Genomic DNA, 25,067 nt, shown 5'->3' on the forward strand with positions numbered 1-25,067 from the left:
AGCACCTCCTGTGGGCTAGGCTCTGTGCTGATACCCTGTTGTTATTTTTGCCTCAGTTTCCTCATCTGTAAAATGAATCAGAGAAGGACGTGGCAAACTACTCCAGTATCTTTGCCAAGAAAGCCCCAAATTTCAAATAGACCAAAAGGTCAAAAAGACCAAAAATGTCAAATAGAACCAAACTAGATTGAAAACGACTAAACAACAACCAAAATCCCTACGTGCCAGATGCTGGAGATTCAGAGACCAGAATAAAACAGCCTCTGCTCTGGAGGAATTTACACTATATTGGAGGAAGGCAAAATAATGCTCAACAAATATTTTATAAAGGAATTTCAAGGGGGAGGCATTAGGTCTGAGGAGATCAAAAGGTTTTATGAAAAACAAGAATGATAAACGGTACAGGATGAGACGGCATGGGCCAGTTGAGCTTGAATGAGATCACAGTGAATAGGAATTAAATAAAGGGTTTGCTAGCCCAAGGGTCCCTTCATTATTGCTTTTGCTAACTTTACTGATTTAAGATACTGTGAATGTTATCATGTGTCCAATGTGGAGAAGGCACATTAGACATTAGAAGCAGTTGTGTCTCAGTGGTTAAGAGCCCTGGCCCTGGAGTCAGGAAAACCTGAGTTAAAATCCAGCCTCAGATGCCTCTTAATTGTGTGACCTTGGGCAAGTCATTTAACCTCTGATTGCCTGATAAATGGATCCACTGGAGAAGGAAATAACAAACCACCCCAGTATCCTCGACAAGAAAAAACCCATGGATAGCGATGGTCCATAGGGGCGACAAGAGTTGGATGTGAATGAATGACTCAACAACAACTACAATAAAATGTGGAGGAGGGCTGAGAGGCAGAAGGTTGGGAGCTCTAAGGAGGTCATACTTTTAGGAGAAGCTCTTCCTCCATCCCTCCAACCCCATCCCTTAGGGAAAGGGCAGTAGAGAAGTTATCTTGGGGTCAGAAATAGCCCAGGAGCCTTCTGATCCAGGCTTAATCTGGTAGCACCTGCCATCATCAAACCCTTATCAACCCAAGACTAGGAGAGACTGGGAGATGGAAGAGAAAGAGGAGTTTATTATCATAAGATTTTGATCTAAAACTTTGATTTTTATCTAAATTTTAATATTTAAATTTTTAAATTTTCAATTTAAATTTTTAGCTAAAACTTTGAGCTGGAAAGCATTTTAGAAGTCATCAAGTTTAAGCCCCAAGTTTTACAGATAAGTAAACTGAGAGCCAGAGAGGTGAATTGGCCTGATTTAAGTTATATATCTATTAAGTTTTGAAGTAGGGTTTGAACTCAGGTCTTCTTTACTATTTATATCCTTACTGGGCAGCCAGGTGGTACAGTGGATAGAGTTTCAGGCTTGGAGTCAGGAGATCCTGAGTTCAAATCTGGCTTCAGACACTTAATAAACACTTCACAAGGGGAGGAAAGTAGTTTGTTGTTGAATGTTTCAGTCATGACTGACTGTTTATGACTCCGGTTGGGGTTTTCTTGGCAAAGACTGGAGTGGTTTGACATTTCTCTCTCCAGTTTACAGATGAGGAAACTGAGGCCATGAAGTGATTTACCCAGGGTCACACAGCTAGTAAATGTCTGCATCTGGATTTGAACCCAGGAAGATGAATCTTCCTTGATTCCAAGCCCATTGCTTTATCCACTGCACTAAGGCAGATGAAAAAACAGTGGAGAGGATTAATGGCTATTGAGGGGCATAGATTGAAGTGGGTATGCAGAAAGGCTATAATAGAAAGGTAAAGTTTGTGAAAATAGACTAAGGAGGAAATGGGGGTGGGTAGGTTGGGGCAGGGCTTAAAAGCTTGTTGAGTGACCTTAGATCAGTAGTTTGCTCGTTCTAGGTCTGTTTTCTTTTCAGTAAAATGAGAGGACTTGATCATCTCAAAGGTCTTTTTCCAATTTTGCCCTTAAGGCAGCTAGGTGACCCAATGATTAGAGCACCAAGCCTGAAGTTAAGAACACTTGCTTTGGTGAGTTCAAATCTGGTCTCAGATTCTACCCTGTTTGTCTCAGTTTCCTCAGCTGGAAAATGATCTGGAAAATGAAATGGCAAACTATTCCTGGATTTCTACCTAAAAAGCCCCAAATGGAGTCACGAAGAGTAGGACATGACTGAAACAAATGAGCAAGCATATGTGAGAGCCCAAGAAAGAAGCTTAGCTGTTGAGCTAAGTGATTTACTTGTATAGGTTCTTCTCTGGCCTTAAAAATACCAATACCACTCCTAAATATGCAGGATGTAGAGCTAGCAGACACGTTCAATAGGATCACTTCTACCTCAACCAGCTTTAAGGATGACAAAACCAGGGCACAAAAAGTTGAGACACAAAAGTCACTGGTCCAAATTTCAGCTCAACCAGCTTTAAGGATGACAAAACCAAGACACAAAAAGTTGAGTCACAAGGTCAGTCGTCCAAATTTCAGCCCAACCAGCTTTAAGGATGACAAAACCGAGACACAAAAAGTTGAGTCACAAGGTCACACATCCAAATTTCAGTCCAAATGCAAGCTGCCTGGGTACTTCCTGCCTTGATCTCTAAAGTCACTTTGATGGTGATGTACTCAGATCCCGGCAGGTTAGACAGGGGGAAGGGTGAATTCTCCCCATTGTCCACTTGATTGAAAAAAGAAAAAAAGTCCAGGAAGGGTCAATACTCTCTAAAGACACACAGGTATGGGAGGAACCCATCTCTTTGGACATCCAAGCCTTAGTCTCTATATGTCTGATGTAGACAGGAAGAGAGGAAAAGGAGAGAGAGAGAGAGAGAGAGACCACCATATCCATCAGCCATGTAGACGCACGCCCACACCCTCACACCATGGGCCTTCCCAACACAGACACGGACTCCTAACAGTTTAGAATACTGCAGCTTTATTGATTGAAACAAACTTTATTCTCAACTAGAGGTTACACTGGGAAGATAGGATTAGGGAAAGGAGTGAAGGGAGAAAAAGGGATGGGAGACAGAGAGAGGGGTAAAGAGGCAGAGGGAAATGGGTGGTTTTTAAAAAAACAACCCCATTATATTTCACCCTGTTAATAAGGGGGCTACAATTGTGTTGTGCTTTGTACTATTGAGAGGATGGGGCAGACAATGAGATATTGGAGCTTATGGTGGGAGTTGTTGGCTTTTCTCCTAAGTTTCCTGGTCTTAGCTGAAGTACTAGCTCTCTCTAAGTCACCCTTCCTTCATTCCTTCCCCACAACTCCATTTCCTTGGATCATTTTTGTGGGGGGGGGCCTAAGGATAAAGGTCTCTGGAGAGATGACTGCTTAGAGATGCTTAGGGGAAGGAAGAGGATAGTAAAAAAATCCAACCAAGAGTGTGCCTGGCTTGGTTGGCAAGAGGAATAATATTAAGAATTTTTACTTCTCCCAGGTCTCCCAAGGGCCTCAGTGCAGGGTGGGGAAAGGGAGAGGATCTCTTTGAAGAAGCTCCCATGCCTGAGCCCTTTCCCTAGAACCCAGACCAAGCCCTCCTCATCCTGAAAGCTGGGGAGGAGGCAGCCCTGCCAAGTCCTCCAGACTCAGAGCTTTTTCTCCTTTCCCCACCTTCTGAACCTTAAGCCAACCTCAGGACTCCTACTTAGCTCCCTCCTGAACTCCCATCAGGATTTACCCCTCAGCTGACCACCATGCCCTTCCCTTACAACCTGTACCCCACAAACACATCAGCTATAGCCCAGGAGGGGAGACTCGCCACTGAATGCTCCATCCCATGGCAACACAGACATGGCACCCCACTAGAGACCCTGGTTTGAAAAGAAAAGCTTAGGATAAAGAATGGGGAAGGGATGACCTGCAACCCCCAGCCCAACTCAAACTCCAGTGATGATAAGGGAGAAGAAAAGAAGGAGGAGGGGAGAAAGCAGTGTCTCTGCTACCTGGGGACCATTGGAAGGGAGGGTCAGGGGTCCTGGACCAGAGGGGTCAGACAGATATAGGTGGAGACTGGACAGCTACTAATCCAGGTCATAACCTGATAGCATTGAGTATCTCAGGGGAAGGCCCTCTCTTTATACCTGTTCCAATGAGCCCCAGGAGCTCGGAGATGGGCTGCGGAATTAGGAACTGGGAGGAAGAGGGGCTAAATTGGGTGGCAGTAGGGAGAGAGGAAAGGGGCAGCCCCCTGATATTTACTACTACCAGAGTCCACCAACACCAGGAGGAAATAGTTGAACAGAGATCACGGACCCCAGCAGCCTACACTGGGCCTCCAGGGCCTTCACCCTGGGCTACAGGAAAAGTATTTTAATCCTGGTGCTGTCATTAAGTCATCGTGTAACCTGAGCAAATCATTTCCCCCTTAGGGCCTCAGTTTCCTCACCTGTAAAATCAGGGGTTGGACTGTATGAGCTCAAAGGTCCCTTCCAGTTTTGACATTCTGGGGTTGTGTGTATCCTGAGGTCCCCACAGTGCAATAGGGCAGGTGAAGAGACATGGACCATCTCCTCCATGGAGGAGATATTGAAACAATAACAGGGAGCATAGGTTTTCAGATCCAAGCTTTAGCCTCCTGTAATGTACGGCCTCCCTGGTGGGACAGTAATAGCCTCTAAGCCCTGGAACACTCTCCCCCTGCCATGCTTCTCCCAACCACCCAGCCACTGGAGGGGGAGGGTTTTGGGGTGGCATACCCCTGGAGTCTAACCTGGAAAAAATCCCCATTTTAAGGCCACAAAATGCCCCAGGTCCTGCCAGCCTGGAGGTTGGGACTGCCCTGGGTCCAGCCATGGCAACACTGGCTTGGGTGCTTACACACATATGTAACACACAGGCACATTAATATACACAGGTACATACAGAGGTGTCACATGTATAGACACAAGCAGATTCTGAAGTGTGGTCCTGTTACATTTATCTTTTCCCCAATGTCTTCATGAGCCTCATCAATCCCTAGAAATCTCTCTCTGTTCTCTGAACTCCAAAGCACTCCTTCATCATACGCTACTGAACTCATCTTTCTGCATATGTGCTTCTTCTCTTCAATTACATTCAAAGTTCCTGGAGGGTAGCAAGGCCTGTCTATATTTTCTCTAAGGGTTTAGCACAATTTAGGGGCATATACTAAAGGGTATCAAGACATATTCATTCTATCCAGATTCTCAGTTTGCCATATGCCCAGGCCCAGTGCTAGGGTGGGGTGGAGAGGGGGGAGGAGAGAGAGAGAGAGAGAGACAGAGAGAGAGAGAGAGAGAGACAGAGAGAGAGAGACAGAGAGAGAGAGACAGAGAGAGAGAGAGAGAGAGAGACAGAGACAGAGACAGAGAGAGACAGAGAGAGACAGAGAGAGACAGAGAGAGAGAGACAGAGAGACAGAAACAGAGAGACAGAGAGAGAGAGAGACAGAGAGAGAGAGAGATGAAGAAGAGGGAGGAGGATGAGAAGAAAGAAAGAAAGAAAGAAAGAAAGAAAGAAAGAAAGAAAGAAAGAAAGAAAGAAAGAAAGAAAGAAAGAAAGAAAGAAAGAAAGAAAGAAAGAAAGAAAGAAAGAAAGAAAGAAAGAAAGAAAGAAAGAAAGAAAGAAAGAAAGGAAGGAAGGAAGGAAGGAAGGAAGGAAGGAAGGAAGGAAGGAAGGAAGGAAGGAAGGAAGGAAGGAAGGAAGGAAGGAAGGAAGGAAGGAAGGAAAGAAGGAAGGAAGGAAGGAAGGAAGGAAGGAAGGAAGGAAGGAAGGAAGGAAGGAAGGAAGGAAGGAAGGAAGGAAGGAAGGAAGGAAGGAAGGAAGGAAGGAAGGAAGGAAGGAAGGAAGGAAGGAAGGAAGGAAGGAAGGAAAGAAAAGAAAGAAAAGAAAGAAACAAGAAATAGACGACTAAGACTAACTATGCTCCTGAGTTGCATATGGTCTAACAGAATGCTTAGACAGCAGTACAAAGCAGAAAACAGTGCCACGATTTCTAGGAACATAGCAGGAGCAGTAGAAAGTGGAAAAAAAAAATAACTAAGTTCTGGATTCAATTCTGACCTCAGCCTAGCTATGTGACCCTGGGCAAGCCACTTAACATCAATTGCCTAGCTCTTACCACTCTCCTGCTTTCCAATCAAGACAGAAAGTAAGGGCTTTAAAAAAAAAGTTCTTTTAGAACAAAGGGATTGGGGAAAGTTCTGAAAGACCTAGTCACCAAAGAGCTACTAAAGAAACTGGCTGTGATTGGACCAATCCTGGATTAAGCTTGTTCTTCCCTCCCATTTCAGCCCCTCCGGCTAGGTTCTGGTCCTCAGCACTGCCTAAGGCTTACTCTCTATCTTGTACATCTTTTCTCCAGGCTTTTGTTGAAGGGAAGGTGTGAGAAGATAACCGAAGGGAGTTTAGCTGATAAGCAAGGTGTTAGCTGATAAAGGAAGGTATCAGCTGCTGGCTCTGGTAGCTGGCTGATAAATGAGGTGATTAGCTAATAACCAATTAGCTGATAACTGGGATTAGCTGATAATGTTAGCTGATAGATACATAGCTAAGAAGTTTCCAGGTTGGTAATCCATTAGCTGATAACTAAGGAATTTAGCTGATAACTAAGGTTTGCTGAGAGTAATATATTGGTTAATAACTAAGGTGTTAAGTGGAATTTGGAGTATGACCCCTTCTCCCAGGTATTTTACTTTTAATAGGATCATAGATCATAGAACCAAAGGAAATCTCAGAAGGCATCAAATCTTAAAAGCCTCATTTTTCAGATGAGGAAACTGAGGTCCAGGGAGGCTAAATAAATAGAATTTGAACCCAAGTCCTCTTACTTAAGAACCAGTGTTTTTTCTACTGTATAAGTACTCTATAAAACTGGGAGAATTCTTCAATACCTTAGGGCATGTCTCGTAGTAGAATTTCAAGACAGTGTGGGATTTTACAGGATATATTGGGATAGTTGGGGCCTGCCCAGCATCCCTCATGTCATACCAGGAGCTGTATTCTGTATTCTGTAAGGTCAGCTAGGAACACATGTGTGTAGTATAGCCACAAACATAGAGACAGATACATACATAGGTTCATCTGTGTGTACAAACACACATACCCAGTCCCATTATGAAGCCCACAAAGATGGCAGATGATTAAAACTCTCTCTTTGTATCTCTCTCTGTGTTTGTCTGTCTCTCCCCCCTCTTTGTATCTCTCTGTGTCTGTCTCTCCCCCCCCTTTGTATCTCTCTGTGTCTGTCTCCCCCCCCCCCTTATCTCTCTCTCTGCCCCCAGAGATGTTGGAGGAGAAGAAAAAGGAGGATTGGGTGGGAAAGCATTTGGTTCCCCACCTTCAGGCTCCATTTCTTCTTTTCCCCAACCCCAGGAAAAGGACTTTCTCCATGAACTTGGGCATAAGCCAAAAGATTGAAAGTCTGGTCCAGCCACTGAGCCAATCCCTGGGCCAGTACAAATGTGAGGATATTGTGAGGTCTGTTTTGGGTGGATCAGGCAGGGGCTGGGAATAGGCAGGCCATTAGAACCACAATGGGTTTACTTTCCTAGGAATGGAGCAGGGGATCATAGGAACTGGAGGGGAGGGGGGCACTGCAGGATCCCTCCTACATACAATAAGCACCCTCCCCATGTCATATTTCATGATATTAAGAAATTAGGATGAATAGAGAGCCAGGTCTGGAGATGGGAAGTCCTGGGTTCAAATCTGATCTCAGACACTTCTTAGCTGTGTGATCCTGGGCAAGTCACTTTACCCCAATTTGCCTAGCCCTTACCACTCTTCTGCCTTGAAACTGATATTTAGAATCAACTCTAAGACAGAAGATAACAGTTACAGTGAGGGGAGGTGGTCTTCAACACTACTCCTTTCTCCCATCTTTCAGTGTACATCCTGGAGAAGATGGGCTCCAAGTTAATTGTGATACAATGTATTCCCTCCCCTTCCCACTCCTTCCCACTCCCATCCTGCCTGGCCCCTCTCAGATTCAACCAGAGACCAAAGAGGCCGGTCCAGGGTTCCAGGTAATATATGTACTTAAGGGAGAGAGTGAGAGAACGCCGCTGCCTCTGGTTGGTGCCAAGAGAGGAGCTCTGTACAACTAACTCATTCAATTAGGCGATTCCAAGGCATTCTGCGGATTATTCAGGTCTGAGACAGGCAGGGAAGGGGGAAACTCTAGCCCTGTCGGTTAACCCCAGAGAAGAGGCCAGAGAACCCAGGCTGGGAGGAGGGATTTGGTGGATTATTTGTGAATTTCTACCCTCCCATCCCCCCCCCCCAGATCCTCTGGGTAATCCTTGAAAATTAAGATTCAGAACCAGGCTCCCTATTCAGGTGAACCCTCTCTTGTCCAAGGGCATGGGGAGGAAACATTGAGGCAAACCCAGGCAGGGCCTAGGCACTTGCTTCTATCCAGGTCGGGCAGTTGCCTCTGTGCCATACCTAGTGCTGCCAAGTAGCTGTTTAACCTTTAGGAAGAGTGGTGGGGAGCAGGAGGAGAGCAGGGAGACACACAGGGCAATGGGAGGAGAGAAGAAGGAAGAGAACACTGCAGAAGGCCGCTGGAGAACATGGCCCAGCTGTCCTGCCACCAAAGTCCCTGGGGGTGGCTGTGTGGGCAGGCAGGGGTCAGTGCTGTGCCAGCCAACGGCAATAGGGCAAGTCCCCCGTTTCCATGTTAAAGAAAGTTCTGGTAGCTTGGATAGAAACTTGTGCTTTAATATATATATATATATATATGTATATATAATGTGTGTAAGTGTGTGTATAAGTGTGTGTGTACGCACGTGGGCGTCAAACTAGTATCTCCAGGATCTCAGGTGATGGGCCTCACCCACACTCTCCTCCTTTGTTCGGCCACCACAAGCCCCCCTCGATGGCACTATGGCCCTGCCCCCCTAGGCACCCCGGCTGTGGGGGGTCAGTCTTTGGTACGATGTAGACACTTTGGTGTGCCGGGGGGCTGGGGAGGGGTGCAGGAGAGGGTTGGTCAGCGCTCATCATCTCAGCATTGCCAACAGGAAGATGGCGAGAGGCCCAAAGAGCCAGGGGCCAGGTGGGCAGGAGGCACCGCTGCCAGGCATCACCACCACTAGGAGAGAGAGAAAGGAGACACGAGGAGCATGAGGAGCGATGTGTCTTTCTAGATAACATGATGCCAAGGGATTGGGTAGCCCAAGCAGCTCCCTCGGGCACCTGGCCTCCAACCCCTCTCCCCCAATTCCCAATCCACCCCATTGACTCTGAAGAGAACCCAATGCTTGCCCTGACTCAGACAAACACATAGAAACACAGGGTCACCCTTAGGCACCTGGCTACACTTGTATAGATAAACTGCAAGCACAGGAGCAAGTACTGGATGATATATTCTTCTTTCTCTGCCACTGCCCAGATTAGGATTGGGAGAAACCATCCCGGAGAAACCTCTGTTCTGAGGTCCTACATTCATGTTTAGTGACTGTCTCTCCAGGACCACCATTTTAGGAAAGATTCTTGCCATCCTTCACTTCCCTCAGGCCCTGATTTCCTCTCTAGACATCTCCTCCTCTGCCAATTTATAAGCCAAAGACCCTTCCCCTTTCCCTCTTTCCAGCTACCCTTTGCATTGTCTTCTATTTTAAAGCAAGCTCCTTCAGGGCAGGGATTGACTTGTTTTCTTGAATGTGTAACCCCAGAATTTAGCACAATAGTGTAGAGAAAGCATTTAATAAATGTTCCATTTATCTATTTGTCTAGTCATCGTCGTTCTTTTCCCCTCTTTCTCCTTCCTTCCATCTTTCTTTCTTTCCCCCTCCCCTTCCTTCTTTCCTTCCCTTCTTCCTTTTTCTTCCTTCCTTTCTTTATTTCTTTCTTTTCCCTTTCCTTCTTTCCTTTCCTCTCTCCTTCCCTCCCTCCTCCCTCCTCCCTCCTCCCTCCTTCCTCTCTTTCTTTCTTTCTTCCTTCCTTTCCTTCCTTCCTTCCTTCTTTCCTTCCTTCCTTCCTTCCTTCCTTCCTTCCTTCCTTCCTTCCTTCCTTCCTTCCTTCCTTCCTTCCTTCCTTCCTTCCTTCCTTCCTTCTCTTTCTTTCTTTCTTTCTTTCTTTCTTTCTTTCTTTCTTTCTTTCTTTCTTTCTTTCTTTCTTTCTTTCTTTCTTACTTTTTCTTCCTGATTTCCTGCCCTTGTTTTCCTTTCTTTAAAATAAAGACTTTCCTGATGGATTTATACAAATCTAAATACAATCTCATCAAACTTTCATAACTTTCCCCTTAATCCTCCTCCCCTCAGAGCCCCAAACCTTTATTGGGGTCCACTTGTTTCCTAGGACACTCTCCTTTCTTCAGGCTGACGTCATCAATAGCAATGTCCCCCAGATAGCCTGAGCCTCGAACCCCCTCAAAGATAATCTGGTGGGAAATGAGATCAGAGAAAAAGGAAAAGAGGAAGTTGAAGGAGAAACTGCCAGGACAGAGGCTAATTTTCCATCAAAGTTCCCTCACTTCCCCTGTATCCTTTTTTGCAGCAGTTCCTTCCTTCTTTCCCCACTGTATTCAGAAGGTACCCAACAAAATAAAAACAAGCAGTCAGGGAGAAGAAAAATTCCTCATGCATGGAATATTTCAAGTCCTTTCAGCCAGTGGGACATGGCTCCTCCCTATACCTTTGTCCTGGTAACCAGTGTGCCTGGTGATCTGGGAAGAATGCCCATGCCTAGATGTGGGGAGAGACGATAAACCAGGGCAGTATCATCCTGTATAGGATCTATGGATAGGAACTGGGATTGAAGGCTATGGAGCCTCCAGAAGTCATGCAGAAAAACTATCCCTTACTCACCTGGAAAGGCCCACTGGGGTTGATGGGCACATGAGCCTGCTGCCAGGAATTACCCCTATTACCACTCAGGGACCATGCGTGGGTCTCCAGAGCCCCCTTGTTCCGAGATCGCACCAGCAGATTGAGGGAACCTAGTTGAGGGGAAGGAGGGAAAGGAGGGATGCCATTGAGGTGCTCTCTGGGAAAAAAAGATCCACATTCACAGCCCTTTTCTTCCTTCTCCCATTCTATGGGCACAGACTGGTAGATGGAGGGAGTGGAGATACTCTATGTTCTAATGCTGGCCCGAAAGAGAAGGTGCCAGGCAGAGAGGATATAAGGGAAAAGCTCTTTATCCCTGAGAGAAGAGAATAGACCTGTTGGTGTTTGACAATTTCATTGACAGCCAAACGCCTATCACTCCAGCAAGGGTTCATAGAATCATAGACTGAACACTGGAACAGACCTCAGAGATCATAAAATCAAACCCTATCATTTTATAGATAAGTAAATTATGGCTTAGAGAGGCTAGGGTCACATAGCAAGGTGGCCAAGTGGAAGATTTGCTGGACTTGAAATTCAGGAACACCTGAATGAAAATCCAGCCTCAGACTACCTATGTGACACTGGGCAAGTCATTTACCCTCTATCTGCCTCAGTTTCTTCATCTGTAGAATAGAGCTAATAATAGCACTTACCTCTCAGGGCTTTTGTGAGATTAAAGTGAGATACTGTTTGCAAAGGGTTTACATGTTATCTCTTAGCTAGGAAGGGACCAAAAGAAAGAGAAGCATAGGGGAATGATTTATGAATGAAAAGGGGGTATGAGGTGAACTTCCCCAAAGTTTAGTTAAGGAAAAGCAATGTGCCCCCTCTCTTCAATTCACATATAATCAATTGGTGGCTTGATGTTAAAAAGCCTCTACTCTAAAACTGATTGTTCTTATAAAATAAGGTCCCAATTCTTGAGATTAATGCATCCCTTGAAGTGGATGAATGTATTCAAATTAGCACTAGCTGGGATCTGATTTTTCTTCTTTAGGAAGGAAAAATAAATGTGTCTACTAGGTGCCATGAACTGTGCTAGTAAGCTCTTTTTACAAATATCTCATTTGACCATTACAACAACTCTTTGGGGTAGGTGCTCTTATTAACCCTATTTTACAGCTGAGGAAACAGAGGCAATTAAAAGACTTGCCCTGGATCATAGAGAAAGTAAGTGTCTGATGCTGTATTTGAACTCAGGTTTGCCTCACTTCAGGTTCTATCCGCTGTGAAACTTAGCCATCTAGGCACTGGGAATTCAGTCTACAGATAAAGAAACAGACCAGGTAGGAGGCACAATCACAATGGATCAGGAGATTTCATCATCATAGAAAACTCCCACTATGAATAAAAGTGGCTGCTTTACCTATACTTTTAATCACAATCTATAATTATAGAAAATGTCTACAGATTTCTATAATTATATGGAAATCTTACATTTCTATAATTTTGACAGTCTTAGAGAGAGTAGCCTGGGATACTTAGGAGTTAAGTGACTTGTCCAGGGCCACACAAGTAGCATGTGCCAAGGGCAATAGCTAAAGCCAGCTTGCTGGCTCTGCCAATCTCCTACACCAAACTCTGCTTTAATATCTTAGCAAAAGTTCTTCTGAGAAAATTCCAACCTTGTCTACAAAGAAAAGTTGTGGGGGTAAGCAAAAAAGTAGTGGGTTAGGTTTCATGGCTTTAGAGCTGGGAGGGACCTCAAATGGATCGAATTCCCTTCATTTAATAGAATTTAAGTGCCTTGTCTGGGCAGTGGAGTTTAGCAGAGCTAGAATTCAAGCCCAAACCATCTGATGACAGATGTACTATGCCCCACTCCCTCTAGGCTAGGGAACCAGAGGTAAGTCGAGCATTAGATTGCTGAGGTCATTTACCCTGATCTAGTCCACTGCTCTGCCCTTCTATCTCTTAGTCAGACCATATTGTTTTGATGACCACTGCTTTGTAGTACAGTTTAAGATCTGAACATAGATAGGTAAGTCACTTGGTTGAGTCTTGGCTTCCCAATCTGTAAAATTAGGGGGCAGAATAATAATGCTTGCACTATCTACATCTCAAGATTGTGGGGAGGAAATTGCTTTTGTAAGGTGCTCTAGAAATATGGGTTGCTATTATTAGTGGAAAGAAAACACTGTACTGGGAGCCAGGCTACCTGGGTTTGGGGAAGGAAGTTCCCAGCTCAGCTTTCAAGGACTCTAGCCTCTTGATGTCAATGGAAAAGAGGAGGGAGAATGTTCCCTGACAGCTAGAACAGGCTACTCCTTACCATCTCCTCCCTGACTACCAGAGCTCAATCCTCAGCTCCCTTTTCTGCATCCTTCTCCTTGGAATCACTGGATATTATAAAAAAGCTATGTGGGGGGGGGCAGCTGGCTCAGGGGTTAGAGATTTAGTTCTAAAGACAGGAGGTCCTGGGTTTAAATCTGACCTTGGATACTTCTTAGCTGTGTGATCCTGAGCAAGTGGCGTAACCCTCATTGCCTAGTCTTTATCACTTTTCTGCCTTATAACCAATACTTAATATTGATTGGAAGTAAGGGTTTTTTAAAAGCAGCTATAAGGGACCTCAGAAATTAGGTGGTCTGACCTTACATTTTACTTATAGGAAAGCTAAGCCCCAGAGAGGAGGAAGTGACTTGTCCAGAGTCACACGCTGGGTTCATTAATGGAGCTAATGGAGCTCCAAGTTTGGGATTCTGTCCATTCCCTAAATTCAGATGGCAGGGAAGATAAACCTGGGGTCAAAAGAGCCCAGGACTCACCTGAAGGGGAAGGAAGCCTCCCAGTTTCCCCTTTCTCAGGGTAGTTCAGGGACCTTGGACCTGAGCAGCTGTATTGCTAGGATAGGGATATGGAGCTGGAACCCCAATCTGGCTCTATGTAGCGGTGGCACAAGGAAGAGGTTTGAGGCAGGACCAGTGTCCAACTGGTCTCTCCCTAGACTTTTTATCATCAACCCTCCTTTGTATTGTTCCCCCATGAGCGCTTTCTACTCCTAGCTCCCCCTCCCACCATCTAAGACTGAAGAAGAAAGAGCTGGCGCTGAGGGATGGGAAATCAATCATCTATCAGAGAGGGGCTGGCTCCGGTGCCCGAGCACTGGGGCTGGCATTTACATGGCGCTGCCCACAGACAAAGCCGCACCAGCTGGGATGCCAGATAGGCCCCCTCTGGGGGAGGGGGCCGCCAAATGTTACCTGCCTGGGGATGAAAGCAGTTGGCTTTAATCTGGCTGGGGATGGGGGGGTGTTAACAGTAGAAAGACACACAAAGACCAAAGACAGCTGGTGCCCTGAAGCTGCCAGGCCGGATAGGGCATGAGTCGATAGAAAGCTTGGGGAATGGGAAAAATAGCTTGGGACTGGGAAAATGAGGAAATCTATAGAGATTGAGGAGAAGGTAAGAGCTCTGTAGACTAGAGGCTTTAGGGTAGAAGAAGATGCCTCTCCCCACCCCACCCCCAAAACTGGCAGTCTACAAAAGATCATATTCATTGCAAGGAGTGGGGGGTACCATGGTGTGATGAAAAAGAACACGGGTTTTGAAATCAGATCCTAGGTTCAAATCTCATCTCTACCATTTGTTAAAATCCTGACTGTGCTTTCTGGCTTGTGACTTGGGGGCAAAACTCTTAATTTCTCTGAGGCAGGACATCTGTTGAAAACAGAAGCTGGATGATAACCTTTGGGGTCCTTTTCTTCCAACTCAAGATATTATTATTCATATTTGGAGGACAGGGAAAGAAGAGCATCTTCTAGGCTTGTAACTTTAACTTTCAGGATTTGTCTGTTCCAGCCCCTAGAGAGGATCCTTCTTGCTCATAAGAGACAACCCCAAATTATAGTTCCCCTCTCATATATAATTCAGTACATAGATATAGTTATGTAGGAATGTGTGTACACACACACACACACACACACACACACACACACACACACACACACACACACACACCCTTCCTATGGCCAAACCTGAGTGCTCACTTCTCTGGTTTTAGATTGGGAAGTTAGCCTGTTCCCTCAGATAACAATGGGATTCCCACCCTGGATTGTTGCCCATATGGTTCTGTCTCTGACCAGTGTCCCCAGGGCTTAAATATGGGAGAGTGTGAGTGTCTTCACTGGCCTTATCAATACCCCTAGTTCCTCTGATTAATTTTAGACCTGTTGCCCAGAAATTTATTACAACTAGACACAAATTTCCTGCCCCAGAGCCTACCTTAAGCTTCCTGGCAACAACTCCTTCCTCCTTTCCTTTCCTGAACAGACCTTGAACCCTTATCTCCACTCCCACCAGAGGGAACCCAGAATTCCCTCTCCTCCCTAGTCCTCAGACTCCCTTCCCACTTCCCAATGGTGGTGGACTACTAAGGGCTCCAGGGCCTCTCTACACTCTGGGATCTCTGAGTCTTTTCATCCACTCTGTATTAACTACGTTGTCTTCTCCAGTTAGAGTATAAGCTTTGTGAAACCAGGGACTTCCTTTTTTTCTATTTATATTCCCCAGAATTTAGAGCAGGGCATGTGTGGCACATAATAGGCATTTCATAAATTTTTTTCATTCATTCTTTCATCTCCTGTCAATCTGTGGTCATTGATGCTATCTCTGCTTTCATCCTTCTAAGCTGAACAGGCTTCAACAATATTTAGATCAGTATTTTCTCACCCAACTCCTGGCTCTGCTATTTACTACTTGTGTGAGGATCAAACGAGGTAATATTTGTAAAGTGCTTCCACAGACCTTAATTTTGTTTGTTGTTCATTCAGTCGTGTCTGACTCTTCATGACCATGGACCGTGTCACACCAGGCTCTTCTATTTCCTGCTCTCTTTCCACTGAGCCACCAAATTTCTCCCTCCCTCAGAGAGTTCTAATCTTCCTCTCAACCAGGGTTGAACATAAGCTCCCACCTATCACTCAAGGGAACACTCCTGGCCCTCCATGGAAAGGCCATGTGGCTCCCTTCTCTTCATAGACCTGTAGCCATCACAAGGGGAGAGGAGACCATCCCTCCCTCCTCCACCTCCCGCCCCACACTCACCAATGTGCTTCCCGTACATATGGTAGAAGAAGGAGACACAGTAGAGCTTAGCACTGATATTGAACAATGGGCTCACTAGCCTTGCACGGTCCCCCAGTTCCCGGGGCCTGGATGTCTCAATAAACATGTAATAACCTTAAGAGGAAAGAGGGAAGAGCTTGTTCACTACCACCTCAAAGTCTCTTAGAAATTTCTCAAAGATCACTCCTTCCCCTCCCATCAGAGATACCCTTTCTACTTTCCTTCTATTTTTTCCTCTTACACAAAAACCTACTTAAAATTCTCCTTCTCAGACTTATTGTTCAATCACATCCAACTCCTTGTGGTAGCATTTGGGGTTTTCTTAGCAAAGATATTGGAGAAGTTTGTCATTTTCTTCTCCATCTCATTTTATAGATGAGGAAACTAAGGCAAACAGGATAAAGTGACTTGCCCAGAGTCACACAGCTAATATGTGTCTGAGGCCAAATTTGAAGTCAGGAAGATGATGTTTATAGAACATAATTTGTTTAGCCATTTCCCCTACTTAGTTTTAAGGGGTTTTTTTTAATGCTAGAAAAAGAGCTGCTATGCGTATTTTTTGGTACAGGAATCTTTTTCTTGACATTCTTATCTCTTTGTGCAATAGGACTAGTATAAGTATCACTAGGTCAAAGGGTTGGTTGGTTGTTGTCCTTATTCAATAAGGATCAAGTGGCATCACTGGTGATGTCTTTTGATTCATGTATAAATTGAATTTAAGTGAGGCAGAGTTGCACAAAGTTACTGGCCCAGCTGCCCCATTCTCAGACTATATCCACCTAAAGACCTTGTCTCTAAGCATCAGCTGGAGAGGTCCCTGAAGGCTGGATCAGTGCTTCTTCTGTCCAGGTCTTTTCACCTTTCCTCCTAGCAGCACTAGACAGCATAGAATGGTAGAAAGAGAATATTCTGTGGAGTCAGAGAACCTGGGTTCAAATATACCTCTGAAATGTGTTACCTGTGTGACCCTAGCACAGTCACTTAACCTTACTGGGTCTGCTTCTTTAACTGTAAAATATGGAGGTGGGACTAAATGGCCTTTGAAATTCCTTCTAGCTCTTGATCTTTGATATCATAATCTCTCAATTCCCTGTCCAGCTTCTTCCCTCACTCACCCTCTGGAGTCCCACTTATGTCAGTGGGGGGACCAGTGTTGGGGGAGCGTTTGGGGTTCTGGGTGAGGGCATTCTGTCGAGTCCAGTCAAAGTTGTCTGCCCGGTCCTGTGTGTAGCCACAGATCTTCTCATCCTCAAAGTGACACGTATTATCTAGGAGAAAGAGTCGATAAAAGAAAGAGAGGGAAGATGTACATGGAAGGGGAGGAGGGTTAGCTTCTGCCATTGGCCCCTTTCAGTCCCCAATGGAGTCACCCATTCTCAAGTCCTACTTGATCCATAGCTCAGAAGCAAGCATGGAAATTAGCATGTTTCCACATGTTTAGGGCTAAAGAAAACCAGGCAATGGCATCTGAAGGAAACAAAACCACATACCTAAAGGAAATTGAGTCTGCTATTCCCCCCTCCAGCTCAAGAGGACAAGGGATTCTCAGAGGCAGATAAAGAGAGAGTCCAAGTCCAAGCAGGGAAAGATAGGGCAAACATGAAACCATACCTTCAAAATATAGGGCCCAAGTGCAATGTGGGAAGTGATTGTTCCACTAATAAAGTAGTACTCAATTCTAATCTGTGTCTCCCGGGTCTCTTATTCCCAATGACCTTCTGGATATCCCCTCTTCTCTTCACCTAATCCTAATCTCTTCTCTGATCTTTTGGGAACAGAAGTTCTGTTTTTCCATTATTCCCAGCCTAATGTTCCTGCCTCTACTGAGCACCTGAAGTCAATGCCATCCTGACCTGATGCTTGAAAAAAGTCTATCTGGGAGCCCTCGAGACTCACCACCTCTCCCACCACCACCAGGGAGATAGCAGAATTGTGCTCTTGTGAGAAAGAATGAAGGGGTTCTTACCTGAGAGGTTTGGAGAGTTGGTTGCTGAGAAAACAAACCAGATATGCAAAGTTAGAGCCTCATGTGAGTGTTGGCATTGTATAGCTGGGGAAGAGAGGGGTCAAGGGGGCACTTAGAAGCTAAACACAAGGTTAGCCAGAACCCATAGCTGAGCCCAGAGAGGGCAGGACTGGGAGGGAGGACAAGTCCATTTTAACAAGAGGTAAGCATGAGATTCAAAATGTACAAATCTTCACACTTGCCCACGTGTGTGCATGCTTAAGTCCATGGCTCCAACCTTGTATAAATCTGGAGATTTACATACAGAGTTGATCAAAAAGACTAGCTAGCCAGTCTAATTCTATTCTTTCCCCAGAGACAAGAAGCCTGGAAACTGGTTTAGGAAGGGTCTGGGGAGGATGCTGGAAGGTGTTATTACTCTTCAGAGAAAGAGACTCTCTAAGGAGAGTGGTGAGTCTCCAAATGAAGCAGAAGAAATGGAATAGCCCTTAGACTTCCACGAGGTTGAGGGGCAATAGTGCTTTGGGACAAAAAAAAAGGAACCTCCTCCTACCCCCTTTTCCCCATGCTCAATCCCCCAGCCACCTACGCTCCATGTATCGGATAATGCGGGCAGCCATGTCTCCAGCCCCAAAGGTGGTGATGGGTGTGAGTCGGACCTCATAGCTATGGGGCACCTTCAGGTCAGTCAGTATGTACTCAAGCAACTGCCCCTTCTCCACTCGGCGAACTGGGATTGGCTTCGTTATAGACGTCCGAAGGCTCAGCTGAGGACACAGGCATTAGGGTTCCCATCAATTATGGGCTCTTTCGTCCTTTCTTCCCTTCCCTCCCCCTACCCTCACTGGCCTCCATTCTCCAAGAATGCCCTCAATGTCATGGTGTTATAGAGAGTGCCCAAGGTTTCATATATTACCCTTATTTTTGCTCATCTTTGTATATGGAAATGTTTACTGATGAATAAATTAATAACAAAATTTAAAAGAATAAAGCATGGAAATATTAGCTCTCATTGAAAATGAAATAAAAATAAAAGCTAAAATGGCAGAACCAACTGAGCAAGACTATCACTAACCACTAGGGAACAAATGGAGTTCTGAACTAAAAATCTTGAGAACCAAGTTTGAATTTAAGCTCTACCCTGAACAAGCTATGTGACATTAGGTAAAACACTTCAGATAGTCTTCCCCTATCTAATAGCTCTGACTCAGACCAGCTCATTGGACTGTCATAAGAACTAATGAGATAGTAAATGTACATAGTTCTATGCAAATATTCATCTTCTTACCTGATTTTGATTATCTTGTAACCCTAAAGTCCAAGAGGTAAGATAATAGATTTTGAGCTGGAAGGAACCTTAGAAACCATTGAGTCCTACCTTCTCATTTTATAGATGAGGAAACTGAGGCATGGTTAAGTGACTTTCCCAGGTTCACATAATTAGTAAATGTCTGAGGCAGAACTTGAACTCAGTTCTTCCTGACTCCAAGTACAGTGCCTTATCCACCATGCCATGATATAGGAGAGAACTTGGTGGGCATGATCTCCTGCCACTGAAATCTCAAAGACTAAAGACAGGCTCTCCATTCTTCAGATGACCATAAGCTCTCTGCCCTGTGGAAAAAGGCTGGTGTACTCTCCCACAGACACACATCACTGATATTTCCAAGTTCTCAGATTAATGACCAGCCCAAGCCAGGCTTATCATTTCTATTAGGCACAACTGAGGATGTATGGGATGGGATGAAATATACCAGGGTCCCCAGAGCTTGTGCTGTTTCACCTATTCTGAAAAAGCATCTGCCAACCTCAGGAGACACATGTTGGTTTACCCCACTATTCTTTGGTCAGTCTATCCCATCCATCTCCACACCCCCAGTCCCATGAACTCCTTCAATGCCCCACGAATCAGGGAGCACAGTCTTCTTTCTCATTCGGCCCCTTTTTTCCTTTTAAGACAGGATCTGTGATTTTGACATAGAGAACTTCCAAAGCAAAAACTCCCCAAACCAATGGAGATCAGCACTCAATCAATAAATGGAGAGGCATGTGGTATCATGTAGTGTATAGCACAGCACACTATATACTTTTTTTTTAATCCTTACCTTCTGTCTTAGAATCAATACTGTGTATTGGTTCCAAGGCAGAAGAGAGGTAAGGGCTAAGCAATGGGGGTCAAATGACTTGCCCAAGGTCACATAGCTAGAAGTGTCTGAGGCCAGATTTGAACCCAGGACCTCCCATCTCTGGGCCTGGCTCTCAATCTACTAAACCACCTAGTTGCCCCCACATGCTATATTCTTGGACTTGGATCCAAGAAGACCTAGGTTCAAATCCTATTTCTGATAATAAGTATTTGACATTGGGCAAGTCACTTCTCTCTAAGCCTCAATTCCTTCATCTGTGAATGAAAGTATTGGACTTGATGATCTTTAAGATCCTTTCCCACTCTAAATCTGTTATCTTATGATGATAATAAGCCTTAAGGACTTTCCTAGGGACATTTCGAGATGGTGACTTGCCCAGGGTCACACAAGCCAGTATGTGTCAGAGGTGGGATTCACCCAAGTTCTTAACGAGGATTCTGGAGAGAGCTACCTCCTCTTCCTAGTCTTACATCCTTCCTGGGATGAGGACATTCTTTCCCATCCTCGTTACACCCCTTTGCTAGCCTGTATGTCTCCAGCCCACCTGGCGGACGTCCAGCCGGTAGCTGAGGACAGGATCCACGGCGTCCGGCTCCTTCTGTGTCCACTGAAGCACGTAGGAGTAGTTCTTGGACAGCTTGTGGCTGCGGGTGGGGTTGGGGGTGTCGTAGTAAAACTCCGGGCTGTAGGCTTTGGCTGAGAGGGTGGGTGTGTGGAAGGGGGTTTGGGGCCATGGGGGACAGGGAAGGACAGGATAGAGATAGAGGAGGAAAGGGAGGAGTTTAGGGTGAGACAGAGAGGGGATAGATGGAAGATACAGAATGAAGAGAGAAGATAGTTGGGAAGGCAAAGAAGGAAGAGAGGGGATAGTCGCAGAGGGATCCAGAGGAGTGAGGAGAAAGAAAGGAAATAGTCAAGGGGAATCAAGAGGGAAGAAGGGGAAATGATTAAGAAGAACCCAGAGAGGGAAGGAAAAAGAGGGAGAAAGGAGGGAGGGGAATTGTGGGGAAACAGAGATGGGATATTAGGTAGAAACAAGGGGTGGAGAGAGGGAGGGAGAGACAGAAAGGGAATAAAGGAGATAGGGAAGAGTATGGGGAGAAGAGGGAAGGAGGAGGGAGGTGGGAGATGTCACAGGGGCCCTCTGACTGGTGAAGGGTAGGGAGGGGAAGGGATGAGGAAGGTGACCAGTGACCTGAGGCCCCAGTCCTTCGGCCACTCAGGGTGTTAGACACCCTGGAAGGTTGTGGGGGTTGGGCGGGGAATGGTGAAGGAAAATATTTCCAGGACTGCTGGAGGTGGTGACCAGATAAGGGGTGGAGTGGGGAGCTATGGGAATCTGGGAGTGTGGGGGTGGGCACACTAGGTGCCTTTCCAAAGAGTTTAATGACAGTTGGGCACATTCAATTTTCTTGCATGGAAGATATAACCCAGGAATCTGGCATACCCCACCCAAACCCCATAATTCTCCATTTTTGCAACCCCAAGGAAATCACCTCCCTCCCTCCCCTGGCCCTCTATGCTTCCCACAACCCACCAAGCCATGGGTCCCCAGTTCTGTTGAATCCCAGGCTAGCAGCCCAGAGATAGCACCCAACTATTCCAGCCTGGCTTGCCAAGGGTTGGGTCAGAAGATTGAGAAGAAAAGAAGAAAGAAAAGGGGATTGGGGCGACAGGAAGAGGGGGTGGGGAGAAAAGGGAAGACTAGGTAAGAAAAGAAGGAATCTTTGGGAACAAGAAGGGAGAGGGAAAAGGTCTGTGGAGAGAATGTAGGAGGGACTGGAGGAGGTAACACTGAGGGAAAGAGGGTTACCGAACTCTAAGAAGCAGGGTAGAGATGAAGGCACACTGGAGAGAGGGCAAAGGGCTGTGAGGGATCTCTGTGGTAGAGAATGGGGATGGAGGAATTCTGGGGAGGACAGGCACTGGAGGAAAGCAGGGGGTTGGACTGAGAGGGGTGGGATCCGGGAGGCACGAGGGAGATGGGGAGACTCTCTAGGATAGGATAGAGAACTGGAGGGCCCTCAGCAGAGGCTGAGGAAGGGAGAACTGGTAGACATTGAAGGGAAGGGAAAGGACAGGAGAAGGAAAGGGTTGGGTGTACTGGGGAGAGAGGATGATACCAGAGATACTAGGGATGGGGCTGGAGCATATTACGAGGTGTGGGGAAGGAGCTGGGGAACACTGGAGGGGACTAGAGAGATTTTGTGAATAGAGTATCCTTTATTACGAAGTAATACCAAGTACAAGCTTAGCCTTTGTTGACTGACAGACCAATGAAGCATCTGCATGAGACTGGAGAATAACCTGCTAGAAGCTACTTTTGCTGCTCAGCTCTGGAGCTCAAACCCTCGGTATTTGCCCTGCGGCAGCAGGAGGGCTTCCATGTAGAGAAATAAAAAAGGAGGAGGTGATAAGAAGGGCACCGAACCCGCCTTCTCCAGCCAAGGTCCGAGGCACTGAGGAAGGTGCGGATGGAGGGAGCGGCAGGGTGAACAAGGGGCTGAGATGAGCAAAGGACCACTTGGAGTGAGACTATGGGGAAACCCAGAAAGGGCAACGTGGAGGGAGTGACAGGGACGGATACCGTTCAGAAATAGGGGCCAGGGCGCAGAGAAACGAGCTGGGCATAGACATCAGGACTGGTTTGAGGGGCCAGACTTGAGGACCTGGGTCGAGGGATAGCGACAAGACCTTGTGGCAGTCCTTTGCCGGGAAGAGACAGCCCAAGCTGAGAGAAGGGAGGACCAGGGAGGAGGGCACCGTTTGGGGAAGGAGGACAGGTGAGGGCCACTCACCGGAAACCTGGAAGAGGCAGGAGGCGGCGCCCACGTCGTTGGAGATGGTGCACTCATAGCTGCCGCTGCTGTCCCGGGTGAGGGGGTCGAGGCGCAGCTCCGCGTGATCCGGGGCTTCATTGGGGGGAGCGGGCGGCGTGGGCAGGAGGTGCCCATTGAAGCGCCACACAGCAGAGGCGATACGCAGGGGGCTACCTCGAAGCAGGGTGCAGCGGAGCAATACAGGTCGGCCCAGGGCCTGGCGCACGTCCTGGTTGGTTGGTTCCACCACAGGAGGGACTGTGGGGGAAACCAGGTAGGAGGAGTACACCAAGGGGTCGGCACGAGTCCTCCTCCCCTCCTCCTGCTCCTCCCTTTCCCCAAGACGGAAGACCAGAGGACGTTGGCATAGGGTAAGGGTTTCCTTTAGGAAGAATTACACAGGCTACATAGAGTGGAATCAGGGACTCCTTGAGGGCAAGTGACAGCCTATATACCCATCGCATAGGATATTCGGGCACTCACATACTCAAATTCATGGATATAGATACAGATACAGAGAGAGACAGAGACAGACAGAGAGAAAGAGACAGAGACAGAGAGACCAAGACAGAGATACAGAAAGAGAGAGACAGAGACAGACAGAGAGACAGAGAGAAAGAGAGAAAGAGACAGAGACAGAAAGAGAGACCAAGACAGAGAGACAGAAAGAGAGAGACAGAGACAGAGACAGAAAGGAGAGAGACAGAGAGATAGAGAGACAGACACAGACACAGAGAGACAGAGACAGAAAGAGAGACAGAGACAGAGACAGAGACAGAAAGGGAGAGAGAGACAGAGAGACAGAGACAGAGAGACAGAGAGACCAAGACAGAGAGACAGAAAGAGAGAGACAGAGACAGAGACAGAAAGGAGAGAGACAGAGCGATAGAGAGACAGACACAGAGACAGACACAGAGAGACAGAGAGAGACAGAGACAGAAAGAGAGACAGAGACAGAGAAATAGAGAGAGACAGAGACAGAAAGACAGAAAGAGACAGAGACAGAGAGAGACAGAAAGAGACAGAGAGAGAGACAGAGACAGAAAGAGAAGCAGACAGAAAGGGAGAGAGAGACAGAGAGACAAAGACAGAGAGACAGAGAGAGAAACAAAAAGAGAGACAGAGACAGAGAGACAGAGAAAATTGAAATACAAGGGGGAAGCTGTGTGGCTCAATGAATTGAGAGCCAGGCCAGGAGATGAAAGGTCCTGGATTCAAATCTGTCCTCAGACGCTTCCTAGCAATGTGACCCTGGACAAGTCACTTAAACCCAGTTGTCTAGCCCTTACTGCTCTTCTGCCTTGGAACCAATACCCAGTACTGATTCTAAGACAGAAAGTAAGGGTTAAAAAAAAGTGATATACACAAATTCAGGGGTAAACAGAAAAACTCTCAAAAAACATATACACAGCAAGGCACCTTCAGAATTAAAGGACCTCAGTGCTGAGTAGAAAAAACTTTAAAGTCCATCTAGTCCAAGCTGTACCTCAATATCTATGATATCCTTAAAAAGTGGTCCTGTTACCTTCTCTTAAAGATCATGGGCAAAATGGTGACTTTATTATCTACAGTACTTTAAAAGAAAAAATTGCTCTACACAATATTTTCCAGTTTCATATACAATCCTCTCCTGTTCCAAGATGCATATGGAAATGTTCATTTTAGTTGGTGTTTGTTGAGTTCAGAATGAAAATAAAATACAACGGAAATGGACAAGACATGGAGGAATCCTCTATTTCTTCTATTGGATAGCTCCATTTTGTGGAAGTTTTTCCTATACACAAAGCCTAAAACTTCCTTTCTGCAAAATTCATCGATTTTGTCTAGTTTGGTTCCCAGACTAAGCAGAAATAAGTGTTATCCCCATACACATAACAGTCCTTCATATACTGAAAATGCAGCCATTATCCCATAAGTCTTTTCATATTCAAGCTAAACAATCCTATTTCCTTCAACATATCTTAATATGGACTTTTACCATTCTGGTTGCCCTCTTTTGAATATTCCCTAGTTTTAGGGTCTGTCCTAAGAGGTACCCAGAAATGAATGGAATACTTCAGTTGTGGGTTGACTTGGGCAGAGTGCATTGGGACTTGTTGCCTCTTGTGTTTCATATACTGTCTCAATATAGCATAAAATTGCAGCAGTTTTTTGGGAAGTCATGTGATGCTGTTGATTTTTATTGACTTTTTATATTTCACCAAAAAACCAGATCTTTTTTCAAATTAACTGTTCACTCATCAAACCTCCCCAATTTTGTAATTGTGAAGTTGATTTTTTGAGCCTGAGCTTAAGAATTTA

The 25,067-nt window shown here is 45.9% G+C and overlaps 1 protein-coding gene across 1 annotated transcript in view; it reads right to left on the minus strand.

The window, feature by feature from the left end:
- Nucleotides 1-7,178: 7,178 nt before the first annotated feature.
- MDGA1 (MAM domain containing glycosylphosphatidylinositol anchor 1) overlaps nt 7,179-25,067 on the minus strand; it is a 95,568-nt gene continuing 77,679 nt past the window's right edge. The window contains exons 9-17 of the mRNA XM_056818157.1: nt 22,746-23,024; nt 20,492-20,643; nt 18,390-18,567; nt 17,801-17,824; nt 16,950-17,102; nt 15,814-15,948; nt 10,744-10,874; nt 10,208-10,316; nt 7,179-9,026 (exon numbers count right to left, since the gene is read on the minus strand). Coding sequence (XP_056674135.1) covers nt 8,935-9,026; nt 10,208-10,316; nt 10,744-10,874; nt 15,814-15,948; nt 16,950-17,102; nt 17,801-17,824; nt 18,390-18,567; nt 20,492-20,643; nt 22,746-23,024 — 1,253 coding nt within the window. The 3' untranslated portion in view covers nt 7,179-8,934. The remainder of the gene's footprint in view (nt 9,027-10,207; nt 10,317-10,743; nt 10,875-15,813; nt 15,949-16,949; nt 17,103-17,800; nt 17,825-18,389; nt 18,568-20,491; nt 20,644-22,745; nt 23,025-25,067) is intronic.

The sequence above is a fragment of the Monodelphis domestica genome, chromosome 2 (genome assembly GCF_027887165.1).
Source record: "Monodelphis domestica isolate mMonDom1 chromosome 2, mMonDom1.pri, whole genome shotgun sequence".
Lineage (NCBI taxonomy): Eukaryota > Metazoa > Chordata > Mammalia > Didelphimorphia > Didelphidae > Monodelphis > Monodelphis domestica.